This window comes from Alosa alosa, chromosome 10 (assembly GCF_017589495.1).
Source record: "Alosa alosa isolate M-15738 ecotype Scorff River chromosome 10, AALO_Geno_1.1, whole genome shotgun sequence".
Taxonomy (NCBI): domain Eukaryota; kingdom Metazoa; phylum Chordata; class Actinopteri; order Clupeiformes; family Clupeidae; genus Alosa; species Alosa alosa.
The window spans coordinates 24866433-24892879 of record NC_063198.1 but is presented as its reverse complement, the minus strand read 5'-3'; the positions used below and the strand labels follow the sequence as shown (position 1 = coordinate 24892879).

General features: G+C 46.8%; 1 protein-coding gene across 3 annotated transcripts; it reads right to left on the bottom strand.

The window, feature by feature from the left end:
- Window positions 1-685: 685 nt before the first annotated feature.
- On the bottom strand, window positions 686-25083 carry mapk14b (mitogen-activated protein kinase 14b). Of its 3 annotated transcripts, none has more exons than XM_048254807.1 (12): window positions 24596-25083; window positions 18763-18892; window positions 16657-16715; window positions 12499-12610; window positions 12303-12332; window positions 11181-11228; window positions 10678-10792; window positions 9627-9698; window positions 5522-5601; window positions 3914-3992; window positions 3288-3461; window positions 686-3041 (listed from the first exon to the last, which is right to left on the bottom strand). In XM_048254807.1, the coding sequence occupies exons 1-12, from the start codon at window positions 24712-24714 to the stop codon at window positions 2974-2976; spliced, it is 1086 nt and encodes a 361-aa protein (XP_048110764.1). In that variant the 5' UTR covers window positions 24715-25083; the 3' UTR covers window positions 686-2973. The 3 variants fall into 3 exon arrangements, with proteins under 3 accessions (XP_048110764.1, XP_048110765.1, XP_048110763.1); XM_048254808.1 differs by having other exon boundaries at window positions 5570-5601; window positions 24596-25078; XM_048254806.1 differs by lacking the exon at window positions 5522-5601 and adding an exon at window positions 4831-4910 and having other exon boundaries at window positions 24596-25070.
- Window positions 25084-26447: the final 1364 nt, after the last annotated feature.

Genomic DNA, 26447 nt, shown 5'->3' with positions numbered 1-26447 from the left:
TAGTAAAGCTGCTTAGATGGGCACTAAATGCAAAGCCTAGCAAACTTATGATGTAAGTACATTACATGTGACTAACTAAAGATGCCCAGTGATAAGTATGGTGGAGAGAGTCTGTGTGGTTCTGGGGCTGGTTTTTACGTTCACTTAGTTTCACTTTTTAAAATAAATTATGGGAAACTTTTCCATGATATTCTAATTTTTTTAAGATGCAGCTGTATTCCAAAAGCCCTGGGAAACCCATTAGGTGATGGAATCTAAAACTGAAATGCCTGGACATTTTAAATCAAAATCTGACCGCCTCAGCAGAGACACTAAAAGTGGGTCATGATTGGATTATCCAGCAGGTCAATGTTCCAAAACAGATATCACAATCAACACAAAAAGTGTTTACTGAACACAAAATCAACATTCTGCCATGGTTCCCTGATCTGAAGTCCATTGGAAACTACTGGGGTGAACTAAAGAGAGGAGAGTGAACCAGAGATGACTTCTGAATCTGGACAAAAGCCCTGCTATGTACTCTCCAAAATTATGGGATGTCATGGGCGAACACTAAGAGCTGTTTCATTTTTCAGCTGTGCTGCACTGAATGCATGTGCATACCTGTGTTTTCACATCATACACCCCAGAAGGACTAGAAACAGAATGACAGACAAACAAAACATGTTTTATGAGAAGACAACGATTCTGAAAAATAATTGCCTTTATTTATTAATTTTATGCAGTGGTTTTGCGTTACCTGTGTTGTTGGTAGACTGAGAATTGTTTGTGTGCACAGGGCACAAAACAACAAGACAAGGACAAGACGCTCTTTCATTTTGCAACAAAAAGAAAAGAATCACTGTATATATATATATCACATTAATATATGGCAGACCTGGCTTGTCTCACCATGTAATAAATACGATGTGGACAGGTCTTCCAATTATGTGACGTCAATTTCAATACGAACCCTTTGGAGCCCTGTAAACTTGTGCCCATAAACAGTAAAACAATTCCACACACTCAGAGAGAGAGAGAGAGAGAAAAAGAGAGAGAAAGAGGAGAAAGAAAGAAAGAGGGAGGGACAGAGAGAGAGAGAGGGACAGAGGGAGAACGAGCCAAGCTCCATACCGATATTGCTTCTCAGAGGTTCAACGTAATACCAGTCCATGAGGAATCCACATTTGGGAATAAACTTAAACACATGTAAAAAGAGGGGGTTGTTTGTGGGGGGCAGTCCTGGTGTGGGGGTGTTTGTTGGGGGCAGTCCTGGAGTGGGGGGCAGTCCTGGTGTGGGGGTGTTTATGGGGGGCAGTCCTGGTGTGGGGGTGTTTGTTGTGCAGAACGAGGGGATGTGGGGAACCTGCTGTGGGCTGAGGTGATCTGGAACGGGGGATTCTGCTGGTATTGAGTGCTTCTGTTGGAGGGCCCCCACAGATGTCTGATCACTGGCTCATACACATGCTGACAGCTGTTTCTACAGTGGAACAAAATCCATTCGTCTAAATATACAAACGGTATCACACACTTTTCTTCAAACGGAACAACATGTGGATTACACAAAAACAGAAATATGAAATAAAATAGAATAAAATAATTAACATTTTAAAAAGAATCACTTTGCCATTCTAAATCAGGATTAGAAGTTCCTATAGGTCGAGAGGGCAACCTATGCAACTGCATATTCTCCGTTCTTTTCATTCAACAAAACAAATAAAGAAGTTGCAGAGAAAGGGAGCAGGAAGAGTGGAGAGGACAGAGCGGCCTTGCTTTAGCCAGTGGACTGGGACGCACATTCACCTGGAGACTTCTGGGACACTGAGAGGAGGTTAAACTAAGAGGGACAGACAGCTTCTCCCCAGCAGAGGATTAGATATGTAGATCATGTCAAATGGAATCTGGACTAAACTCAGCAGCTGTAAGGCCACTAGCTTTTGTATATCAACTCATGCGGAACCTGGACTAAGCTCACCTGCTGTAAGGTCAGTAGCTTTCGTATCATCAACTCATGCGGCTCTCTTAGGTCATTCCTGTTCTAGAGCACGGATATAGAGCGGGGTGGCTGGACTACAGACAGCAGCCAGCTCATGGTCAGGCTATGTTTAAAATTTGCTAGAGTAAAACTGGAAATGGTCTACATTCTCCAAATTCCAAATAAAAAGATGACATTCTTGATTGTGAAATTGATTGACTGGCGGGCATTTGAGCCGACATTCTTTTAGAACTGAGGTCATAGAAAGACACAAACTGGGCAAAAGAGAGTGTGTGTGTGCGTGTGTGTGTGTGTGTGTCGGAGCGGTGAGAGGCTAGAGGCAGGAGAGACGTTCCTTGGCAGAGTGACTGGTAACGATGGCCGTCTGTCATAACTTATTTACACGAGTGCTTGCTAAGGTATTTATTTACACGGCTCGAACACTGGAACATGCAAGTAGACGGCAGACACAGCTCTGCTCTGACTGAAGACGGAAAACTAGAAAACCTGGAGAAAATTCTTAAGCGCTGCTTCCAAAAGTCTCTTTTTGGGAGAACTCATACCCCAACCTATGCAGGCATAGGCTATACACTGTGCACAACAAATAGCATCTGCTTATTTGCTTTGCATGTCAAAATTTCCTTCCCGAGTTCTGTATTGTCATGGCTGTCCGTGTATTTGCTAATTCAGAAAAAGCATTCACGTTAGATGTCTTCTGCGTCCTCCGTGCGTCAGTATATCGATCGAAGCGGTTTCTATTTTGAGGTTTGTTTTCAAACCCACATTTCATAACAGGTAAGGGGAGGAGCCGAAGATATTGCCTTGTTTGACCTTTGACCTACGGAGGGACCCACAGCTGACGATTCAGCTACAGGCACTTTGAGATCATCCATTTCCTGTTTGTGTTCCTGTTGGGGGAGAGGGGGGGGGGGTGGGGAGATTGGTCCAGTGGGGGGCAGTGTCCTCTGCGGCCGGCGAGAGGGAACTGGACCACGCATGACGTCACGTCTCTCCCTCCCTCACGACTCCATCTCGTCTTCGTCGAGGGGCGGAGGGACAAAGCTGACCAATTCCTCAAACGTCAGCCCTGCAGGGGGCATTGTCCATCATATGCACAAATCACCTGTCACTCTGATCACCTCATAGTAAGCTCACTCAACGCATGGACAAAAGCTACATTAATAACACATTTTTTACCTGTTAAGATTTTGCTTACAGAACCCATAAATATTCTCGTAACATTTAATTTCCAGTTCAGAGACTACTTTAGCACTGGCACTTCTGCAATGCCAGCAGGTCTGTGTGAGTGTGTGTGTGTGTGTGACACACTCACGTTTCCACTCGTCAATCTCCAGCTCGCGGCTCTCAAAGCTCTGGTCATACGGCTCTGCCTCAGGCTCGTCGTCCGGGTCGTGGTACTGGGCGAAGTACGGGTGGGCCAGGGCCTCAGACGCCGTGATCCGCTTATCCGTGTCCAGCACCAGCATCTTCTCCAGCAGGTCGACGGCTGTGTGTGTGGAGAGATCCAAACACAGAGGTTTACACACACACACACACTTAAAGCTCAACAGAACTATGTGTGTGTTTGCACGCTCTCTCTCTCTCTCTCTCTCTCTCTCTCTCTCTCTCTCTCTCTCTCTCTCTCTCTCATACTCTTCCTCTCCCTTTCTCCTTCCCCTCTCTCCCCTCTCTCTCTCTCTCTCTCTCTCTCTCTCTCTTCTCTCTCTCTCTCTCTCTCTCTCTCTCTCTCTCTCTCTCTCTCTCTCTCTCTCTCTCTCTCTCTCTCTCTCTCTCTCTCTCTCCTCTCTCTACTCTCTCTATCTCTCTCTCTCTCTTATATATATATACATTCTTCATTCAATCAATGTTCTAATCAGAATAAAAGAGTCCATGTAATCCCACCCAGTGTCTAATTCTCTGCATAAGAACTCATGCTCATACTGCTTTTAAATCACCTACCTGTTGGGTTTGCCCCAATGAACACGTCTGCAAAGTTCCTTTTTGGCATTTGGGGGAGTGAGTTGATGTAGTTTCTCGCCTGCATTCAAAAGACAAAAACACCATTACTCTGCTGAAGTCCACACACACAGACACCTCCTTATCCTCTCCATGCAGCACTGCATGATAGACTCCTCATCAGGATCACACAGCCAGACAGGAGTGGGAGGCAGCTTGTGCTCGGAGCAGGCAACAGTGCTGATTATAACTCACGGGCCAAACAGTGACCACGTGACCACAGCAGTCAGGCGAGAGGTCAGAGGTCAAAGCGATCAGGTAAGCAGCACAGACAGGACAGGACAGGAGGTAATTATTATTATTGAATGGGACTGATTCACTTGAAATGAAGTCCGGCGTCAGCTATCTCTCTTCTACAGCTACAGCTTCTCTCCTCAGTCCTTTCAAAGTGTGCTCGTACCCAGGACCTGTTCAGTTGGTCCCGTGGCCACTGTTTTAGGACTACCATTGCACACGGCTGCATTAGTCAACCTGTGTGAGCATCTCACCGACAGGGCAGAGGCTATGGGAGAGGTCAGGGCAGAGGTCATGGGTTCAGGGGGTAGTGGATCAGAACCATTCACACAAACCGCCTGTGGATATTACCTTAAGGTGGAGGACAGCAAACTGATGGTCAGGTGAGCAGGTCAGAGAACTTATTTCCTAGGCATCTTTCACTGGGTGTCAAACTGGACTAGACTGGACTTTTAAATGTCTAATTTCTCGTTTTCCCCACAGGGGACAAAATGGAAATGTGCTCTGCTTTTGGGGGCGCTATGCAGTTTTACTACCGATGGCTTCAACCTATACAGCCACGTCATCTGAAAGGTCATCCGTAGGTTGTTTGAAGGTCATCTGGAGGTCATGGGGGCGGTTCTCACCTCATGACTGGGCATCCTGCTTATAAGGGAGGCAGGCGGAGTTCCCGTCAGCCTCATTATCTGCTGAAGCTGGTTTATATCTTACGCACAGTCAAGGGCCAAACAACACACGAACAAACAAACAAACAAACACACACACACAGCACCTCTACTGTCCCATCACCACACACCTCCTCATTGGTCTCCATGGCAACAGAGAGGGGTGGGGTGTGGGGGAGGAGAGAATGGAGGGCAGAAATTGGAGCTTAAACACACATAAACACACACACACACACACATGCAGTGTTGCATACTACACACACAGGCTTGTGAGGCCTACATGAGAAAGCAGTTAAGATCAGAGAAAGCTTCACTCCACTCAGAGGTCAGAAAGCCGCTTGCCCCATCAGTCATGTATCCAGTGCACACATCAGAACTTTTTCCAGGACAGCACACTCATATAATTACACAAGATGAAAGGAGGAGTAATTACAACATGCCTGAGATGGACAGACAGAGAGAGGGAAAGGGAAAGAGAGAGAGGGAGAAAGAGGTAGAGATGCAGAGTGACACAGAGAGAGGAAGAGAGCGAGAGACAAAGAGTGAGACAGAGGGCAGGCAGTAGTGTCCGGGCAGACACACACACACACACACACACACACGCAGGCTCTGCTCTGGTCAGCTCAAACACAAGCAGGTCTCATGCACTCACAGACTCTGAAGAGATTTTCATCAAGAGTTCTGAGCAAGGCGTCCTCACCAGCATCATGATAAGCTTCAGCTGGTCAATATCTTCCAGACCACATAAAGGAAAACTCAAGGCTGCATGGAGGCTCCCCAGGACCGTCAGAGGGTCAAAACTCCACCCAGGGTATTTGAGGACAGCAAATCGTACCCTGCATTTGACCAGGGCTACATCTGTGTTGATTTTTAGTGTGAACGCTTACCCCCGGCTCAGCCACATGTATCTTCCAGGCAAGGCAGATTCCCCTGAACACATGCACAGACACACACACGGTGTGACGCGGCTTCTCAGCTGAAGCAGTGGACAGTTAGGGTACGGGTGTGTGCCAGGTCCAGAGGACGAGGAGGGCATGGGTGGAGCAGGGTGGTGCAGGAGAAGAGGCCAGATCAGATCTCACCTAGTGGTGTGGTCTTATATTGTGCAGATAACACGATTTGTCTTCCACAATGGTCTTTTATGATTGACCATGTCAGACTAGGCGATCGAAGAACCATAAATTCTTGTGTGAGTCCTGGTCGGGAGTTTGACCACATTACAAAATCATGTAGCCTATCGTAGACTACTCGTTGCGGAGATTTGAGGAGATTCCTCAAAAATTCTAACATGCTAGACTTTTGGTCGTGGAATTGTGGAACATCGCAGACGATAAATCGCTGATCATTGAATATGTCACATTACAAGACGCATTCCTCCTTCGGCGTCGTTCCCAACCCTTCATATTCGAACACTGAAAATGTGTCGGCTACGACAAAATCATAGCGAAATCGGGCTGAAATCGTGTAATCTGCATAGGCCATTAGTGTTAGTGAGGAAAATGGGACAACAGGCATGCGTGGGTGACATCAGATAACAAGTTCACTCTAGACCAGATCTCAGGCGGATCCATTTCAGGATGAGCAGCTCTGAGGCATGACTGTGGTTTAAGATGAAGAGCAGTGACATGCTGAGAGTTGACACTAGAGGGCGCTATTGAGACATGATGCAGACAGGCAGGAGCCTGGACATGTGGCATGCGACTGCTGTGCCGAGCCTTCCAGCACACACTCTTTGCCAAGCAGTGGACCAGTACCACAGCCATGCCAAGCAGAGGACCCTTCTAATGGCCCACGACAGAACTGGACACACAACAGTTATTCATTTGATAGCAAAACATCACACAACTAAACATCCCAAAACCAAATGCAACAAACTGGGAAGTATTTGTCCACAGGGAAAACCGTAGGCATTCTGGCTCTCTCTTCTTCCTCTTCTCGAATCTCTTCCCTCAACTAAAGCCGGCCTTACATTCTACGATTTTCGTGTGATTTCACAGTCGGCGACTAAATTTCCAAAGTCGGACAGAAATCATGTACTGGAGTCGTGGTGCGCTTCCGTCAACTAGATTGTTTAGTGTAAGGTGCCAATCTTAGCGGTTTTAAGTCAGTCAGAGTCAGTCTTTTTCTAGTTTTGCTGTTACGACAATATCAAACATGGTTGATATTATCGCAAGTCTTTTAGTCGTGGCTCATGCAAATAGTGACGTGAACAGTGTAAAAATCAATAGTGAGCTCACTCCAACACCAAACAGGAAGTGGCAAAATAGGCGATAGCTGTAGCCTATTCCTGGGTTTCATCAGGTCCCTTATCACAGGTGTATTAATCAAGCACCAAGCAGTCTGCATTCATAATCTAAGTGCTTGATTTTATACATCTGTGGCAAGGGATGTGATGAAACCCATGAATATGATCATTTGTTATTTTGTTTCTTATATCGGTTAGGGATGTCACACATTAAACAACGCTGCAGAACACGAAAATATGACATTGATATGAGTAGGCTATTGTTTGAGTTCCTGTTGATATCTAGTGCACGATGGAAAATAAGTAAAAGGAATCTAGTTGCAGTCTTGTAATCAGTGACCCTGCAAGATCCCTAGTCGTTGCAAAATCATAAATCTTAAAAACTCGATTACTTGTCTTTTGAAGTCTTTCAGTGTAAGGAGGGCTGTAGACATTCTCTGAATACCTGCGTGCCATCAAAGCCGCTAATAGAACGCTTTGCACATGTCTGACGGTTCTGCAATCCTTGCATGCTGCGTAAATATTTTTGGTTTGGCAGGCGTTGGCTTCTTGCCCTGCCCACCCCCATTATGCATGTGGTGAATGGATGGGCGAGACACACCGTTCCACACACACCGTTCCACACACACACTGCGCTCGTAGACAGAACGGATAGAATGACTTTGTTTGTCTCCGTAAAGGTCATGGCAGCAGACGGCTGGTTTCACACGCAAAACTACAAACTGTTATTGTACAGAGTTGTGTGCTGTTACCTGATCATGATAGTGTGAGTGTGTGTGTGTGTGTGTGTCTGTGTGTCTCTCTCTCTCTCTTACACACACACGTACGTCACCAGATAAACAGAGAGCAGGCAGAGAGTGGCTGTTAAGGGAGGGAATGAGGGCAGACTCCAGCTGATGTTATCAATATAACACTTTCCTGGAACTGTGGGTCAGACCGTCCTCTGAGTGTTTATAAGAGAGTGATAGTACTGATAGTGCTCTCACCAACTCCCAACAATAACAAAAACAAAGCTTCTGTATGAAGGGTGCTTATGTGTGTGTGAGAGTGTGAGTGGGGCCTGTTTACCAGTGCCACAGGCAAGGTTTGTGTGAGTGAAGTTCATTCTGCCACAGAGGCAGTTAACCCAGTGAGTCACACTGACTCCAAGAAGACTGTCGAGTCATTCTCTATGGAGCCGCCGGTGAACAGGACCGGCCAGCTGACCGGCCGGCCTGCCTGCCTGTGCACTGTGCGAGTACAGCCTCTGACCCCTAGAGGGCAGCAGTGAGGCAATCCAGGTTAAAGTTGGGCCAGTGTGTGACGGCGCCCATGTGCCAGCTGGGACTGCAGTGAGTCCTCCACATGGTCACTTGATATCCTCTGCCCTGCACTCTACACAACCTCACCCCAGACACTGATGGTGGGATGGACTTTTGACCACAATGTATGTGCAACATAGCCTGGCGGCCCATCCTATATCATTGAAATGTATAGTCTGGAATCGAACCATTTACCTCGCTTAATCCAAGGGGCGGGCAGAGAATTGTCTTTCAAACTGCCTAGGCATGCAATAGGCCAGCGCTACGACCATATCCGTATCCGGTCGGCAAAACGGCAAATACATCCTTCTTCGAAAGGAATTACTTAAGTGCATTGTGTTGCTCAACTTTCAAAGAAAAGCACAAGTCCAACTCCTCCAAAGTTGACGCCAACGCCGATTCAAACAACCGCTCTTCGTTAGCCATAGCCACCTTCCTTGTTGTTCACCGTCACAGGACTGTCGTTATCCTGTTAAGCCCGCCTTAAGACTCTCTAACAAAATAGAGCGCTGTGATTGGATGAAGTCCACGGCGTCAGCCAATAGAAATCCCTATGGTTTGATACTAGACGTACAGGCTGAGCAAATTAATTTGCCGCCGCTAGGGTGCATCTAGATTTCTAGGCTATGTGCAACACATTTAAACAAACAATGAGTAGATTCGGATGAATTGCTTCCGCTTTTATCTGATAGCAAGAGCTAGGCGGGGAATCAGATTCCTTTCTTATGCCTTATATGATACCAGCTGTGTGGAGATTCTGATCATTTAGAACAGCTGTGCTCCATTGAACATGCAACTGAAGCAGAATGTTCACGGAGCGCATGCAGTAACAATGCACTTCCTCTGGACAATGGAATGGGCAACACCACATGTGACAGCGGCACAGATGGATTATGGACTGTGGACATTCGGAAAAAAATGAAAGAAAATAGAGCCCCGTCTTCTAATTGTATTTTTGCTTTGGCTGCTATGTGCCTTGCAAACGATCCGCTCCTGTTCTGCGATCAGAGCTGGCCGGCCGCTTCTCCTTATATGGGAACAGCGATGACGGAGACTAGCCGCCATTCAGACCTACTGCTGCACATGGACGCTCACACCAGGGGGCTGTCAAACCCACTACTTTCACTCAGACGACAACAAAACGAACAACGGAAACAAAACAGAGTAAACAAAGTACAGCACAGAGAAAACAGATGCAGCGTGAAGGATACGGTCTGTTCCAGGGAAGAGGGTTCGTCCAGTCAGCAGCTCCGCCATGATGCAACCCACCGACCAGATGTCAACTGCAAAACACACACACAAACACACTTAATCCTCTCCTACTCACTTCAGTTAATTAGCACAATCTTCCAGACATGGTTGGCTGTAGTTTTCCTTTCACAATCCTTAGATTTGAACTGACCATGCTGAACATCTGCAACACTTTAAAGAAGGCTGGATTTATCTGCAACACTTTAAAGAAGGCTGGATTTATCTGCAACACTTTAAAGAAGGCTGGATATAGGTGTTTTTAAGGTGATCCTCCAGCAATGATTTGGTGCTGGCGTCAGATTATTATTATTATTACTATTTGTTTACAACTTTATTTATTGATCCCATTTTACTTTATTACTTGACTTAATTTGATCACTGTTTTTCTTGTCTTTCCCGTGTAGGACTAACTGTTTGCCGCCCTATCGACTCCTTGTTCCTCAATAATGTATTACTGCATTGTCAACTCTTATACGGCCTGACTTGACCAATGTTTGGACTGTCAGTCACCGAGCCCGTTATCCAACACTCACTCACTCAGACTGTCCCCTGCTTGACCTTATCCAAGAACATGTCGGAGGGCCCGCATATACTGTACAGCTGTGTGTGTCTGTGTGTGTGAACGCGTGCGTGCCTGGGTGTGTGTGTCCATCTGTGTATGTGTGTGTGTGTGTGTGTGTGTATACTCACTCAAACTGTCCCCAGCTGGCACTCATCTAAGAACATGTTAGAAAAACACACCACGGCGCAGTGCGCGCCAGGTGCAATGGGACTTTTCCTCTTATCATTCTCACCCCACACTGGCCATTTCAACATGGAGGGCACCGGGCAAGCAGTGTAGGTGACCTACAGTCAACAATAGTGTTTCTACCGGTCATGTTGTAGTGAGTAGGTGATCTAGAGCCGACAATACTGTAATGTCCCTACTGGTCATATTGCAGTGGGCAGTGAAATTGACCTGTAGTCGGCTGTAATGTTCCTGCTGGTCATATGGCAGTGACCTGTGCCTACCTGTCATGTTGTAGTGCATCCAGTTGAGCATGATCTCTGGCGCCCGGTACCAGCGCGTTGCCACGTAGCCGGTCATCTCATCGTCCGTGTGTCGCGCCAGACCAAAGTCCAGAATCTACAGAGACGTGAGGAGAGATGTTGTTTACACAAAATTATTCAAATTTGACTGCTCAGAGAAAACATGTTTGCCGCAAACATTTAAACGTTCACGATCTCTGTTCAAGGACTAAAAACACCTCTGCTGTTCACAAAGAGTGTAAGAGTAAGAGTTAGTGTGTATGTGTTACCTGTTTTTTCATGTGTGTGACAGGATATTTGAGTGTGTGTATTATGTATGCGTATGTATATATGCAAATATATATGTGTGTGTGTGTGTGTATGTGTACATACTGCCTCAGTCAGTTCACGAGTGTGAGAAGATGTGTACGTGTGTGCATGTGTGTGTGGTACATGCGTACATGTGTGTTTTGTTTGATTTGGGATTAATGTCTTTGCTCACTTACCTTCAACTCACAGTCCTCGTTTACTGCCAGGTTACTAGGCTTCAGGTCCTACAGAGAGATGGGGGAGGGAGGGAGAGAGGGAGAAGAGGGAGAGAAAGAGAGAGAGAGAGGAGGGGGTCAAGGGATGGATAGAGATGTAGAGTAAGGGGGAGTAAAAGATGAACAGAAAGACAGATGAGAACATAAACGAAAGAGAAAGATGAGCGAGAGCGAGAGTGAGAGAGCGGGAGAGAGGGAGGGAGAGAGAGAGCGAGAGAGCGGGAGAGGTGTTTTAGTGTTATGGTCCTCTGGTTTCTCTGCTCTCATTAGTGCGGGTCATAAAGTGCTCATGGTGAGCAGAGCTCCATGCCTGATAACGACCCTGATGGAGCGCTGCTTGTTTACCAGAGCACCCACATCTCCACCCACATCTCCACCCAGCCAGCTCTCTCTGCCCTCTGCCTCCACACCATACCCTCCCTGCCCTCATAAACCTCCCCCCCCATGGCTCTAATCTACCTCGCTAATGCCCCAACAACACCCTCAATCCCACCCTACCCCAGTCTAATCTGCCATACTTCCCCCACAACAGCCACTGCACCCAATGGTCTAATCTACCTCACTAATGCCCCTGGCAGCACCCTAAACCACCCCCACCCCTGAGGCTATAGAGTTGTCTGCCGCACAGGGCTGTTTACATGCAGGGGCTCTCGGGCACACCAAGAAAGCTGCCGTGAATATTATGATCTGGATGTGTCCTGGATATTATGTTCTGGATGTGTCCAAGATACTATGGTCTGGATGTGTCCAAGATACTATGGTCTAGATATGTCCTGGATATTATGGTCTGTGTTTCCTGGATATTATGGTCTGGATATTATGGTCTAGATGTGTTCTGAATATTATGGTCTGGATGTGTTCTGAATGTTATGGTATGGATGTGTTCTGAATGTTATGGTATGGATGTGTCCAGGATATTATGGTCTGGATGTGTCCTGGATATTATGGTCTGGATTTGTCCTGGATATTATGGTCTGGATGTGTCCTGGATGCAGCCCATATGTGTGTGGTCCCTAGCACAGAGCTGAGCTGGTATCTAGATTAAGGCCTCAGGGAATAAGGTTTCACATTTCAATCACTTACTCTGTGGATGATGTCTGCAGAGTGGATGTACTGTAGAGAGAGATAGAGAGAAAGAGAGACAAACAAGCATGTTAGAAAATGAAGAGTGGATCGATATGGCAGTCATTACAAGAGCTCCCATCATAACATTATAAATGAAACGGCGTCAAGCGTCTCCAGGGACGCATTCATCCCATAATAATCCTGCTGCACTGACCTTTAACCCGCGGAGAATCTGGTAGATGAGGAACTGCACATGGTCGTCCGTCAGCTTCTGGCACTTGACGATGTTGTTGAGATCGGCGCCCATCAGGTGCGTCACCAGGTACCTGCCATGGCAACAGACAGGTGTCACAGCGACGTCACAGCAACAACATCAGCATCATCAACATCAACATCAACAGCACGTTCTAGCACAACTCAGCAAGACATGAATAGTGGACCTGCAGAGACTGGCCAACTGCCTTGAATAAACGCAGTGGCCAGCCCTGACCTAGATAGATAGATAGATAGATAGATACTTTATTGATCCCCAAGGGCAAATTCAAAATTCAAAAAACCTCAGGACCGTAAAACCATTTAATGGGCAATTCTACCTGTGCTGTGCCATTAAAACAGGCAAGTTCCACCAAGCAGCTCATCTACCTGGCTGAAGAGCTGTGCTAATTAGAATCAACTGGTTTAGTGAGTGGATGGAACGAATACACAATATGATGTGATGGATCTGATACAGCGGTACCAAAGTCCTTATGGGCCATCTTGGTAACACACTTTGGGCAGTTATTCCTATTCAAGTGAATGGGGTGGCATACAGGAAGGGGTGGGATTTATGTGTAGACTACAGCCATATTGGCGTTATGAACTAACCCCATGCATTTCTATGGAGGATTCTTGGAGTGCTGTCTCCTTCTTGAATTTCCCCTGGGGATCAATAAAGTATCTATCTATCTATCCTCATTAGAAAGTCTCTGACGGTATATCTAATGGCTTCCTCATCTCTGAGGTCCTGTCGTCCACCAGTCCAAACCTGCACATGCTGTCTCTCTCTCTCTCTCGGCGTCTGCTTCCTGCCCGGCCCAATTCAAAACCTCTCTTTCATTCACGCCATCTGTCTGGAAAGGAACGCAACCCAACCATGCAATCATGGAATGTGGACGCACGCGTGCATGCACACACTGGGCCTGGTGCAGGGGTGGAGCCATCTTATGTGACTGACAGCTAGTGCAGCCTATGGTGTGGTGGACCCTGCCCAGCCCTGCCCATGACCAGATGAATGTGCTGGGCAGCAGGGCCCCTGGGTGGGGAAAGAGGAGGGGGAGGGGTGGGGAGAGAGAGCTCAGGGCTGCCTGGCAAAGGCTCCTCTTGCTGGGGAAGGATTCTGGCCTGCTGGGCTAGAGTGGACTGGGTCTCCTGTGAGCCAACTGCACTGCAACACTACGGCCCAATGCACACTCACACATAAATGCTTTAGTTTGGATCCAAATGGCAAGCAGGAAAAACAAGATCTAAATACTTTTGGAGGAGTCATTTGACAAGGCGACGGGTCGACATGGCTCACATACTTTTACAGGTTGTGCCATGTAGAGCACTCAACGCTTCAGGATAAACAAAACAATTCCGTCTCCATATTTGCATGCTCCCTTTGTTGGCTGAGACTGAGCAAAGACTTTGCCAGTATTTTTTGTCTCCACACACACACACACACACACACACACACACCTCTCCAAATGAAGGGTGGGAAACATTGGGAATGTTTGCTCTTCCGCCCACACACACTTACTCACACCGGAAAAAAATCTCACTTACCCTCACACTCACTCATGCTGATCGCCTCCCCCTCCCAACATGTGTATGCATATGAGAGTGTGTGTGTGTGTGTGTGTGTGTGTGTGTGTGTGTGTGTGTGTGTGTGTGTGTGTGTGTGTGTGTGTGTGTGTGTGTGTGTGTATATAGGCCATATTCTTAGCTGCTGTGGTCATGCATCTTCTAAAAATGAGGACACGGAGTGAGTGGGAGAGAGGGAAGGGAGAGAGAGAGAGAGAGAAAGCACAAAGACACAAAGAGAAGAAGTGAAATGAGAAAAGAAGAGACTACAGTGACAAAACAAGAGGAAGAAAGAAAGAAACAAGCAAACAAGGAAAGAAAGAAAGGGGGCAATTGACAGAGAAGAGAGAGGATGATTGAGCTGGAAACAAGAGTGAATGAGAAGGCAGGAATGGAAACAGAGGAGAGTGAGCAAGGAGGGATGGAAAGAGAGAGGGTGAGAGAGAGAGAGGAGAAAGAGAGAAAAAAAGAAAGAGAGGGATAGAGGGAAAGAGAGAGAGGGAGAGATGGGGGGCGGGTGAGACAGGGGAAGTGAAAGTGAAACCAGTAAGAGCAGCTGTGTGTCCTACCAAACCAACATTAAACCAACCCTTCTGAAATCAAAACTATGAGTGTGTGTGTGTGTGTGTGTGTGTGTGTGTGTGTGTGTGTGTGTGTGTGTGTGTGTGTGTGTGTGTGTGTGTGTGTGTGTGTCTTTCATATTTCCATGGCCAGGGAAGCACCCCACCAAGGGGAGCTGGGCAGCTAAACCCCATGACAGAGGAGCTCTTGTTCCCTCAAACCTCCTGCCTCACCCTCCCTCTCTCTTCTCCCTCATTCTCCTCCTCTTCATCCATCTCTCCCTCTCTGTCTCACTCCTTCCCCCTCCCTCCCTCCCCTCCCTCCCTCCCTCTCTCCCTCCCTCTCCCCTCCCTCTCCCTCCCTCCCTCTCCCTCCCTCTCTCTCCCTCTCTCCCTCTCTCTCCCTCTCTCTGACCGTAGGGAGCCTGTCCCACTGGCCTGTGTGTGGCCTGGGCAGAGACTTCCTGTCTCTGCTGGAGCGCTAAAGGGGAAACAGACGTGCATTTGATCAAGAGCAGCTAAAGAACACACTCCCACTCAGGTGACCAGTCATCCACCACCCGTCAGTGTGTTGACGTGTGTGTGTGTGTGTGTGTGTGTGTGTGAGAGAGAGAGAATGAGAGAGTGAAAGGCTGTGTGCAACTGGGTGTCTTTGTGTATGCATATGAGAGTGTGAGTGTGTGTGAGAGAGAGTGTGTTTGTATGTGCATATGAGAGTGTGTGTGAGAGAGAGAGAGTGTGTTTGTGTGTGCATATGAGAGTGTGTTTTTTTGCGTGCATATGAGAGTATTAGTGTGTGTGTGTGAGAGAGAGAGAGTGACTGTGTATGTTTGCGTGTGCATATGAGTGTGTGTGTGTGAGAGAAAGTGTGCAACTGAGTGTGTTTTGGGAGAGCATGGGAGACAGTGTGTGTGTGTGTGTGTGTGTGTGTGTGTGTGCATATGAGAGTGTGTGTGCAAAGGAGTGTGTTTTAGTGAGCATGTGATCATCTTGTCAGTGGCCTCTCTGCTGCTCTGTGTATTGTTCAGGAGGGGCGCAGGCACGGGAGGGCGGCTGTTTTGTTGCCATGGAGACAGTGCATGCACGTGCTGCGTCTGCACCGGTCCGCTTCTGACACAAGCTCAGGACAGAACGGTCAAGAACATCTGCAGTCTGTCCCATAACTGAATTATTTAACCTTCAAAAGATCAATAACTATTGATTAACTACTGTTTCCTTGTCTTTTACTGCATGAAAACGACTGACAACACGTGAGCTGGTGAGCATGTAGACAAGCACCTGACAAACCAAGACAATAAGGAGGTAAAGAATAGAGAGACAGACAGAGAAAAGAGAGGGAGAAAGAAAGAAAGAGGGAGAAGATGAGAGGAGAGGAAATAGGAAGAGAGAGCTGCAGTTGAAGCAGAGGTGGTTCGACCTGTAGTTAGTCAGCCTGGCTGAGTTTCACAAAGCTAGCAGCTATCGCTGCTGGCACAGTCTCCTGGGCCACGCCCACTTCCCCCACCCACCCGGCCCATGACTCATCCTCCGGCTACCCAAAGCAGGACAGCTCTACCTCCTCCGCCTGCACAGCAAGCTTCCCTCGTACTCTCCACATCAAGCACTCCAGAAAGAAGACAAACTGCTAGTTAGCTTTAATAAGCTTTAGCCACAACAGCTGACCTTTGACCTATTACTGCATATTACATCACACATGAGTGTACAGTATAGTGAAAATCAAAAACTCAGCCTTCCCAGGAAATAGGGCTGGATAATGTTGGCTAACATACACCCCCTCCACCCAGAACTTTTAACATTGACTTGCTACAGACAGCCTCTGCCCACAACGATCTTCAAACCCTGTGCAGAGAGCTTGCTAGCGTTAGCCAGCACACACAGTCTCTCTGCAACAGAACACAAAGCTAGTTAGCGCAACGTTAGCATGCATGTGGTCTGTTGCAGAGGCCAGGGATTTCATTAGTTTTGGGGGAGAAAAAAACATGTTTACTCACACGTCGTTAAACTCCTTCAGAGTGACATGGGGGCTGAACACATCCAAGAGGCCGATCACCTGAAACACACACACACACACACACACACACAAACACACGTCGAAGGGTCAAAGATCAAACAGTACAAATACAACTATAATAGTATAATATTTCCCAGTGGATTGATAATGCATCTGTCTGTCTGCAACAATAATCATAGTATTATTCCATCTTACATTTTCTAAGGCCAAGAAGTGTACACGCCAGAGTCAGTGAATAGCATGAGTTTCTGTCACATGTCAGTTGAGAACAATGTCCATGGTAATGTCCACAACTAGCACAATTTAACACAGACCACCAGCTCTGGTAGGGTGTGAGATAACCCTCTAAAAAGGTAAACACACACAAGAGAATCCACAACAGATGGAGGCTACATTACATTCATCCAGAGTCAGCTGTGTGTCCAAGTCAGTCTGGCAGATCAACGGGCATTTACTAATCCCATGACACACACGGGAAATCCCTCGCTGGTAACACATTGATCTGCAGCCCTCAACAGTGAATCACAGTGTGTCTCAGCTCCTGACTGAGGTGGCATGTGTACACACACACGCACACACACGGTGAATGTCGGTCAGAGAACATCCGTGTGTGTTCACTCTCACTGTGGAGTCACCAACAGAGTTCAGCACACAACAGCATCAACACACAGCAAAATTTTCTGTAAATTTGTGAGTGTCTTTGAGCATGTGTCTTTGTGTGTGTGTGTGTGTGTGTGTGTGTGTGTGTGTGTGTGTGTGTGTGTAGGCATGGTTATGGGAGCTATAGCAGCCTTCATGCCCACCATGCCCTCGAGGGATGGAGTAGGTGGCACAGACACCCCCTGCTGGCATACGCCCAGGCAGGGGGCACAGGCTGATGTGATTGGCTGGCTCAGGAGTGCAGGCTGCTGTGATTGGCCAGCTCTTGACAAAAAACAAAGAAGCAGGAGCTATGAGAGGGAGAGAAGTCACCTGACAACAGCAGACAAATGAGTCCCATTTCTTCAGGACACACACACACACCTACCTACTCAGGCACACAGGAACAAATACACACACCAAACCACATACACACACACACACACACACACACACACACACACACACAGACAAACCACGGACACACACACACATTCCTATTCAACACACAAAACATACACACGCATAGAAACAAACACACACACCACACACAGACAAAACACACACACACATTCCTATTCAACAGTGACTTGTGCATCAACTCACACCTTTCTGTGTGGATTGTGCCCTTTATTCTGTTAGCTAATGCCACTCTGCAGTGGGTTTGAGCACTCAGGAAGTGAGAGGCCAACGCGAGTCTTTTGTGAATTCCCATTTTCGGAGGAGGAGGGCCTCCGTGGGCCGCTGTGTTGCATAACACAGCGAGAGTGTGTTGTGGAGTCAGAAACGCACTCCTACACACACACACACACACTGCAGCACACAGGGAGAAATCAGTGGATGTCTCCCCAGCACGCCGGTGCCCTTCAACGCTTTCAAGTGAGCAGACGTGACAAGTGAGCAGACGTGACAAGTGCCTTCAAGAGTGATCGCCAAGGAAACCAGCTCGTAATGAAAACAAAAACAGGAACTAAAATTCTCCAAGGGCTCCCCCCTACTCAGCTCCTCTGCCAGAGTGTGAAATGTGTGTGTGTGTGTGTGTGTGGGTGGGTGGGTGGGGCGGCACTGTGACATACTGCCTGCAGCCTTGGAGAGAACCACTTCCTACTGATACGACAGGCTAGATGACGCTGCAAGAAACGCTATTGACATTATTGAGATATAAAGACGAGAGTTTACAGGGCAGTAGAGCTGAGGGCACAGAGAGATGTGGAACTGCAGCAGAGGTCGCACCTGTGCATCATCTGAGTTGCACTGACATTTGGAGATAGTGCCTCCACACTTCTTATTGTATACTGCCATGTGTGTGTACTCAGGTGATTTTGTGTGCATGTGTGTGTGTGTGTGTGTGTTTTCTTAACTCAGGTCATGGCAGGTGTGTGTGTGTGTGTGTGTGTGTGTCTGTGTGTTCTTAACTCAGGTGTGTGTGTGTGTGTTGGGTACTCACATTCTCGTGCTTCATGTGCTTGAGTAGGCGCAGCTCGCGGTACGTCCGCTTGGCGTGGATGATGGACTGGAATGGTCTGGACAGCTTCTTTACCGCCACCTTCAGCCCTATCTTCACATCATAGGCGGAGCTGTTGAACACACACGCACACACACACACACACACACACACACACACACACACACACACACAACAATTTACTGTTGTTTTCTGCAAGTGATAATACAAAACAACAATACCATGGAGCAGCAGCCTTAATGACCATAAAAGCCAGACAAGTCAATCTAAAAGGGCCCTGTCTGTATCAGCTCTGCTCCATTTGCATGCGTTTAATATCGACTTGGGCACATGATAACATGAGAAGACAATAAATGACGGAAATGTCTATCGTTGTGAAAAACAATCAAAAAGTTTCAGAAACAGCCGGGTGTCTGCACAGAACAATCTCAGGGACATGAATTAGCCGGAGTGATAGTATCCGATTCTGAACACACGCACACACACACACGATAGTATCCGATTCTGAGCACCCTGGAGCTGAGAGGCACTGCGCTGGCATCAAACGTTGCGCTCCTGCTTTGTTCCTGCTTCCTGCTTTGGCCATGGTGGTCACCCTTTGACCTATATTTAAATTGTTTTGGCCTTAGGAGTAAACAAGAGAAACTCCAAATTCCACTAAGTTCCCAAAGAATGTCAGGAAGATCACAGGAGATTCCCAGCTGCAGCCCGGATCAGAGGGGTATTTTCTACTTCTGTGTGCACACATTTTTACCCCTGTGTGTGTGTGTGTGTGTGTGTGTGTGTGTGTGTGTGTGTGTGTGTTGGGCACACAAAAGAAGCTACTGTATTTTCCAGGGCATTTTTGAACGTCCGTCAGGTGCTGCGGCATGCACGCGCACACACACACACACACACACATACCTCTACGACTGCCAACTGCAAAGGGACAAAGCAGAACAGACCAGATGCCAACGGCAGATCCCAAATGAGGGGACTGCACGGCTTCTGCAAGGATTAAGGGCTGTGTGTGTGTGTGTGTGTGTGTGTGTGTACCCCTGCACTGCACTGTAACACTTACTGTAATAGACTCTGCATTGTCTCGCAGCCAAAATGATACTGAAACCTGCAGACAGTGTTCAGGTGTCTGCCTTTTTTAGACATGCTCTCAACGGCCGTCCAGCTCTATTGTGTCTATAGAGGGATCAGTGGCAGTCTAACAGCGCCTCGGCCACACCTGTAGGGCGCACTGCCTGGGCCTACGCACTGCGTGGGCGGGCGGGCAGAAAGGCTCTCCAAATGCAGTCCAGCCCAGTCCACTTCTACAACTATCTATCAACACTTCACAGTGCTGTACATCAGAGTGCTGAAACACTGTGGAATATCACAGAGATAAGATGTGTCAGGAGAGTACTTCTCCAGCAGTACACCAGACATGTGGTTGTTAGTAGACTGCTATATGAGAACACCATCGGTGTTGCTCCCAGTCCAGACATGTGCTATTAGTTAGCCTTCACTGCTTCTCCAAAGACAGGGGAGAAAGAGGACACCACTCGAGTTGGCGCTGAGCGTTTTCCGAAACCTCACACCCCTCTTCTCCTCTCCCTGGGGAACAATAGATGCCCTAGTTACCATGGCAGCCACTGTGACTGTGGTCAAACTTGTGCGAGTAGTAAGCCTTCGCAGGACGTCACTACGCAGGCCTCACAGATTGAGGCAGGCAATGTTATATGCAACATTAGCTCTCTACAGTCCTACGCGGAGACGACTGTACATCTGCAGGACAGGACAACAGGACGTGTGGCATAACCTGATCAAACACCTAAACACAACATGATTACACAACATCCTAAAAGCCTGCTGAAGCATGTTTGCCTCATATTTGCATATCTGGAAAAACCCTCAGCGAAACTGCACCTTGAGTTTTTTTATATGACTCAAAAATTGTAATCAACAGTCTTTTGGACACTGGTCAAAGGGGAGTTCCATACCAATTCTATTTTTTCACATATTCAAATGCATGCTACAAATGCATGCTTCAATTTCAGACAGACATCTGACAAACCAGGCTCCAGATTCCTGGACACCAGCCAAACTCTCCAGTGTCCACTGATAAAGACCTGTTTGCATAAAAGCTTGTTTGTTCTTCCTATTGGGTGCATCACCCAGAAGGAGACATCAAAATAACGGATAAAATAAAGCCGTGTTCCGCCGCCCACGTGTCCGATCAACAGCAGGCAGCGTACCAACGGCACAAAGCCAGCGAGGGCAGCTGGAGAGTATCAGTGATGTTTACCGCACAGGATTTTTCCACGAGAGAGCAGAACAGATTGGATTGTGCAACGGAGTGGGGACTTTTGAGGTAGGCTACCAGAGAATGATTTGCGCATCAGACAGGTCACAGAGTGACTCAGGGCCCCAAGGGGACAGCCGTGCAAATCTGCCCTCTAGGCCAAGACAACAACATCTGACCAGCGGAGCGGATGGGTGTGTCTGATGACAGATGCACAACAGCGTTTACATGACACATTTACTTATTTAGCAAAGATGAGATATAAAGATGAGATGGTGTGACCAGAGCAGGAAAACAGCCAGATTAGGGCCCCATGCAATGAGAACTGTTCTAAGTGGAGTTCTAGCAGTTCTATCAGGCAGAGGGATGAAGAGAGATGGTGTGCAATCAGTCAATGAGCAGGATCACAGACCCTTTCAGCAGGGGAGTTCTGAACATTCTAAAAGAATGTGGTACTTTAGATCGTTGATTCTACATTCTACTACATTAACATTAAATCAATACAATCAACATGAAGTTACATCAAGTCACATGCTGTTTTAGCTGGAGTTGGTGAATATGAACTAAGCTGGATGCTGATTTGTTGGAGAGTAGCTATATTACCTCATACCAGAAACTCAGGTTTGGAGAGATTAAGGTGAAGGTGCTACCCACTGAATCAGCATAACAAAATCTACTGCTAAGGTGCGGTTTGAAGAATATCTCTTTAATATCAGATATGTTAAATCAATGCTGGATTTCCTCACCCAGAGTAGATGTTCTAAATATTACAAAGGTCATTTCTCATCAGTGTTTCCTGTTCTGCTTTCTCATGCAATGATGCAGGCTGGGGATGTGATGGTCCACAGGGACATTATCCCAATTTTTTTCTTGCTTTATGACAAAAACTGGGCATAAAATAAAAGTAGTAGTGGTTATATCCACTTTATTAGAGATTTGAGTGGTCCACACAGGTCTGAGGTAGGGATCTGACATTCAGAGATTTCGCCATCGAGAGCTGGCATTAAATAATAGACCTGAATATGACCCCCATGAGGTGTCCACTGCTGGTACCCAACTTAGACAATTCAGCTAAAAGGCACTGAGACTCCTATAGCAGCAGTTCCAATACAAGCTATGTGAGGCATTTAAGAATATTCCTTCCTCGTGTATAGTAGGCCTACATCACTGGGAAAAACATTTCACATTCTTTTGTTTGAGTTGTAGTCAATATTCCTTCCTCGTGTATAGTAGGCCTACATCACCGGGAAAAACATTTCACATTCTTTGGCATTTCCTCATGTACACTACATGGACAAATATTTCACATTCTTTGCTTTTAGTTGTAGTCACTGAGAGAGGTGACATCAGACCCCAGAGAGACCAAACAGCGCTTGAGTTGCAGCTGCGTGCAGATTGACCGGTCTGATTTCTCTCGGCTGATGACACCAGCTGAGAGCAGGGCAGAGTGGAGCGGAGCGTCTGTTTGGTAAGGAATGCCCCAAGCTGTTCCAGCATGTTCCGTGTTGTCTGACGCCCTCTCTGGCTTTGAGTGACGACTCACGTTCCCTCTCTCTGGGTGCCACAGAACCACAGCAAGCCAGTGAGCGAGAAGACAAACGTCAGAGCCTAAACTGGGGCCCTTTATTTTCCACCACAGCAGACGCATTGGAAACAAACAGGCTGCTCTATATTTACCCCCCACCCCTCTCTCTTTCTGTCCCAGTCTGGCTCCTTCCAAGTGCTCAGCCCTTTGAAGGAATGGCCTCTGATTTAACGCTGCTGTCCAGGAAACATCAGACACAAGAGCGGCACTGTGGCCTCACAGTCACGCCAGGCAGCTGGCGGAGTCTCCTGCACACCAGATTCCTCTGAACCGGGCCACAGTGCCCTTGATGTGGACTCTGCTCCTCCAAGCAACTGGAGAGAGAGAGAGAGAGATACTATGGCCACAAGACCCGGCCCACCCACACACTCCCTTCCCTCTGCCCCCTCACGGACGGGACATGAACTCGAACGTTGTTGCTGCTGAGCTGATACATGAGTTGAGCTGAGGTGGGGAGGGCGGACACAACGGCAGGGCAGACAAGTGTGTGCGGCGTAATAAATCTGTGTGCAGTAATAGTTTAGACCGAGCGGTGAGTTCAAGTGTGGGACATAATAGGGCACAGGAGAGGTCTGCGAAGGACACCTGCATGGTCATGTTACTTAACGCTGATTATGGCGGAAGGAAAGAAAGGGAAACGGGTTGATTTTACATACAAGATAATAGAATTGTGTAGAAATTGTCCCGACGTCGGATGACCTCTTGCTGAGTATTTCGTCATAGGGCTTGGTGCGCATGACCAACCTTGTCATCCGCGAGAAGACCTCCTAATATTGGAAGTATGACTCACAGCCATGGAGTTATTATCACAGCAGACAGTGGGTGACATCATCCCGAGCCCCGTAGTCAAAGCTGAGGTAGCCAACAGCATGCACATGCACATGGCACACTTGCAACCAGGCCACAGTCATTCCGCATCGGAGCTCAAAAGGTACGAGACAGGGAGGATACTAGAATAACGGACATGCATACTATAATGCACCCTCTATAAAGCATTGTAGAGCAACAATATCGACAATTCACGAGTAGGCTAATGTAGGCTATTTAGTGTTCACACAAAGGAATCAACGTCTACATCGCTGCCCAGATCCAACTATGGTTCTTGTATGCACTACGATTTTTGTACAACACATTTCACAATAGCGGGACTTCCCAGTTAACACCCCTTCGAAGGAAACCACTTTAGCTCCGAGTGAAATGAGCGAGCAACCTTGACCTAAACGGCGACAAACAGTGGCCACTGTCAGCCAACAACACGTTGTTATTCTCAGTTTAAGATGACTAGTTCAGACATGCCGTCATCTCAGTTTACACTCACAAAGCTTTCATAGACAGAAAACTAATGAATACCATACACCGCAAAAGATGCTGTGCCTGACCATCCGTTTCCATGATTCTCCGATTTCCTTTCTGTTAATGTTAGAGCCATATTTAATCCAACCATTAGCATACAGGGGCATAATATCCTAACATCTACATGTGTGCCTTATCAACACAAAAGAAATGATAATCCGCCACACAAATCCGAATAAATAAAGGCATGCGTGGCTACCAAGACAGCAGACATTGCTGAGAGATGTCCAGTGGGGCTTGAATCTAGAAATAGGCTGTGTTCAGTCTTCAATATCATTTGGGAACGGTGTTTAGATGCACGTAGGCAGGGTATGGCTACTACTACAGAGGAGACATGTTAACTGCAGTCGAACACAGTTGAGGCACGACTCTCACAAAACAGATAGCTGAAAAGCCTAATGCACCCGAAAACAAGAAACTATTAAGCTAAGTAAACAAGCGTAGTAGGCTCAATCAAAGTACGCTACTCGGCTACAGATTTATATCATTGGGCAACAGTGGAATTTCAATGCGTGCAATGATGAGCCATCGTGAGAGTGAGAGCCAACTATGGCAATAGCTAGTTATGCAATTGAGTTCTGCAGAAGAAAAGGAAATGCATTTACCACACTGATCCGTAAGCCCCCGAGCCTACAGGCGACAGGTTCTGGTACCGCTCCGGGACTTCCCATATTGTTTTGTTAAGCTCCTGTCGGTAGAAAGTGGGTCTATCCTTCTGGGACATTCCTGCCAAGTCGCACGACCCACCACGGCAACAAACAACCGCGTAGAAACTTCTGTTCTCCTTTGATTGCTGGTCGGAAGTCTTCCAAAATTAAATACAAACTACAAGGCGAGTACGAAAGCAGGCCCGGTGGTTAAAATGTGCTTCTGTGCATCAAATCAATGCAGTCGTGCAAGTCTGTCCAAATACGAAGTCGTGCAAACACAAGGGCGAGGGTAAAATCTGCGGACTGTCAGTGTGGGATCAACTCATAAGGATTTTTCCCGATGCAGGTTTGTTCCGACCCGTCGTGCGTCGTGCCTAGCGTCACAATCCATCTGTGCTCTCGCAACCTGTTCTCAAATCTCGCGTAATTTCAGGCAGTGAAAAGGAGAGTTCGGTTATTTTTTTTATCAAAAGTAGCATACATCTCCAACTCAGGTCTTAAGAAAAAGCTGAACAGTATTTGCTAAGAAGCTGGTACGTTTTAATTGTCTATGCATTCACAGAAGATGAACAACACAAATGCAATCTTGCAGTGTGTGTGTGTGCGTGTGTGTGTCTCTCTCATCATGATCAAAACTAATTTACTGCCATATGTTCTGATGCAACTCTACGCTCCAAACATGACTATGCAGAATGACAACAAGCTTATTACAAAACTATTGCCCTTTGAAAATGTATTTTGCATTGTACAACTGTTTTAACTTCTTTGTTGCATACCAGTGTATTTTAGCCTAGAAATCTAGACACGCCCCTAGCGGCAGCAAATGGGTCTGGCTCGTCAAGTATATTTACTTCTACACTTACGACTGAAAACTCTGAATTCATAATGAAAGCCTCACTGTGATAGATACATGACACAGCAAAAGTAACCAGTAGACTATTTTCACCTTCAGAGTAAGCAGAATGGAAAGTTATACTGTATGATGAATATAAAGAAGTCATGTTTGCCCTCTAGTGGCCAAGTATTGCACCAACGTCTTGGAGAGATCTATTATAGGAGAGTATTGGGAGTGCAACCACCACAAAGCCAGTCAAAACCTGCTGAGTTAGAAAGCAAGTCACAGCACTTTTTTTTGAGTTATTTACTTGTCAAGTTATTTTGTTCTGTTTCTACAAATACAGAGACATTTTATTTATATTATTTTTTTTTCATCTTATTTGTGTTAAATTTGTTTTATGATTTTGTAATTATTGTGATTTTTGAATCACTGCTCCAACCAACATCAGTCAGTCTATCTAACTGATATGTTGAGTTTGGTCATGTCATTCGTTTATTGGTATAGTTTACTTAGTAATTTACTTAGTATAGTATAGTTTACTTAGTATAGTTTACTTCATTGTTTATGTATTAGACTAGACTAGATGTCAGTTGAGAACGCAAAAGGTCTGGATGGACACATTGATTCATATGCTCCTCGGAAGATTGGAAGGTTCCCAGTGGTCACATCATTCTTCCGGCCGCGGAGCGTTCGTGTGCTTCTCTCACATGTCATGTGTCAGCTCATGGCTTCTGCAGAGCTCACATGTCATGTCATGTCATGTCGTATGACTGCGTTTGTGTGCTTCTGTCATGTGTCGTGTCAGCTCATGATGTACAACTGCAGTGTTAGTGAGTTTTGCAGACGGAATATGGGGAAAACATGGACAGCACAACAAAGTCTAAAACATGCACATCAATCATAAATAATTACTTGTGAGAAGGATATGCACATTATAATTGGTAGATATCAAAGTCCACATAGACTACA

Excerpts from the sequence above, each read along its gene's own strand:
- mapk14b (XM_048254807.1), bottom strand. The coding sequence starts at position 24,714 with ATGTCCCAGAAGGATAGACCCACTTTCTACCGACAGGAGCTTAACAAA. Across the intron at positions 10,793-11,180 it reads ACGAGGACTGTGAGTTGAAG|ATTCTGGACTTTGGTCTGGC; the intron begins GTAAGTGAGCAA and ends ACGTCTCTGTAG. Across the intron at positions 3,462-3,913 it reads CATTGGGGCAAACCCAACAG|CCGTCGACCTGCTGGAGAAG; the intron begins GTAGGTGATTTA and ends CCACACACACAG.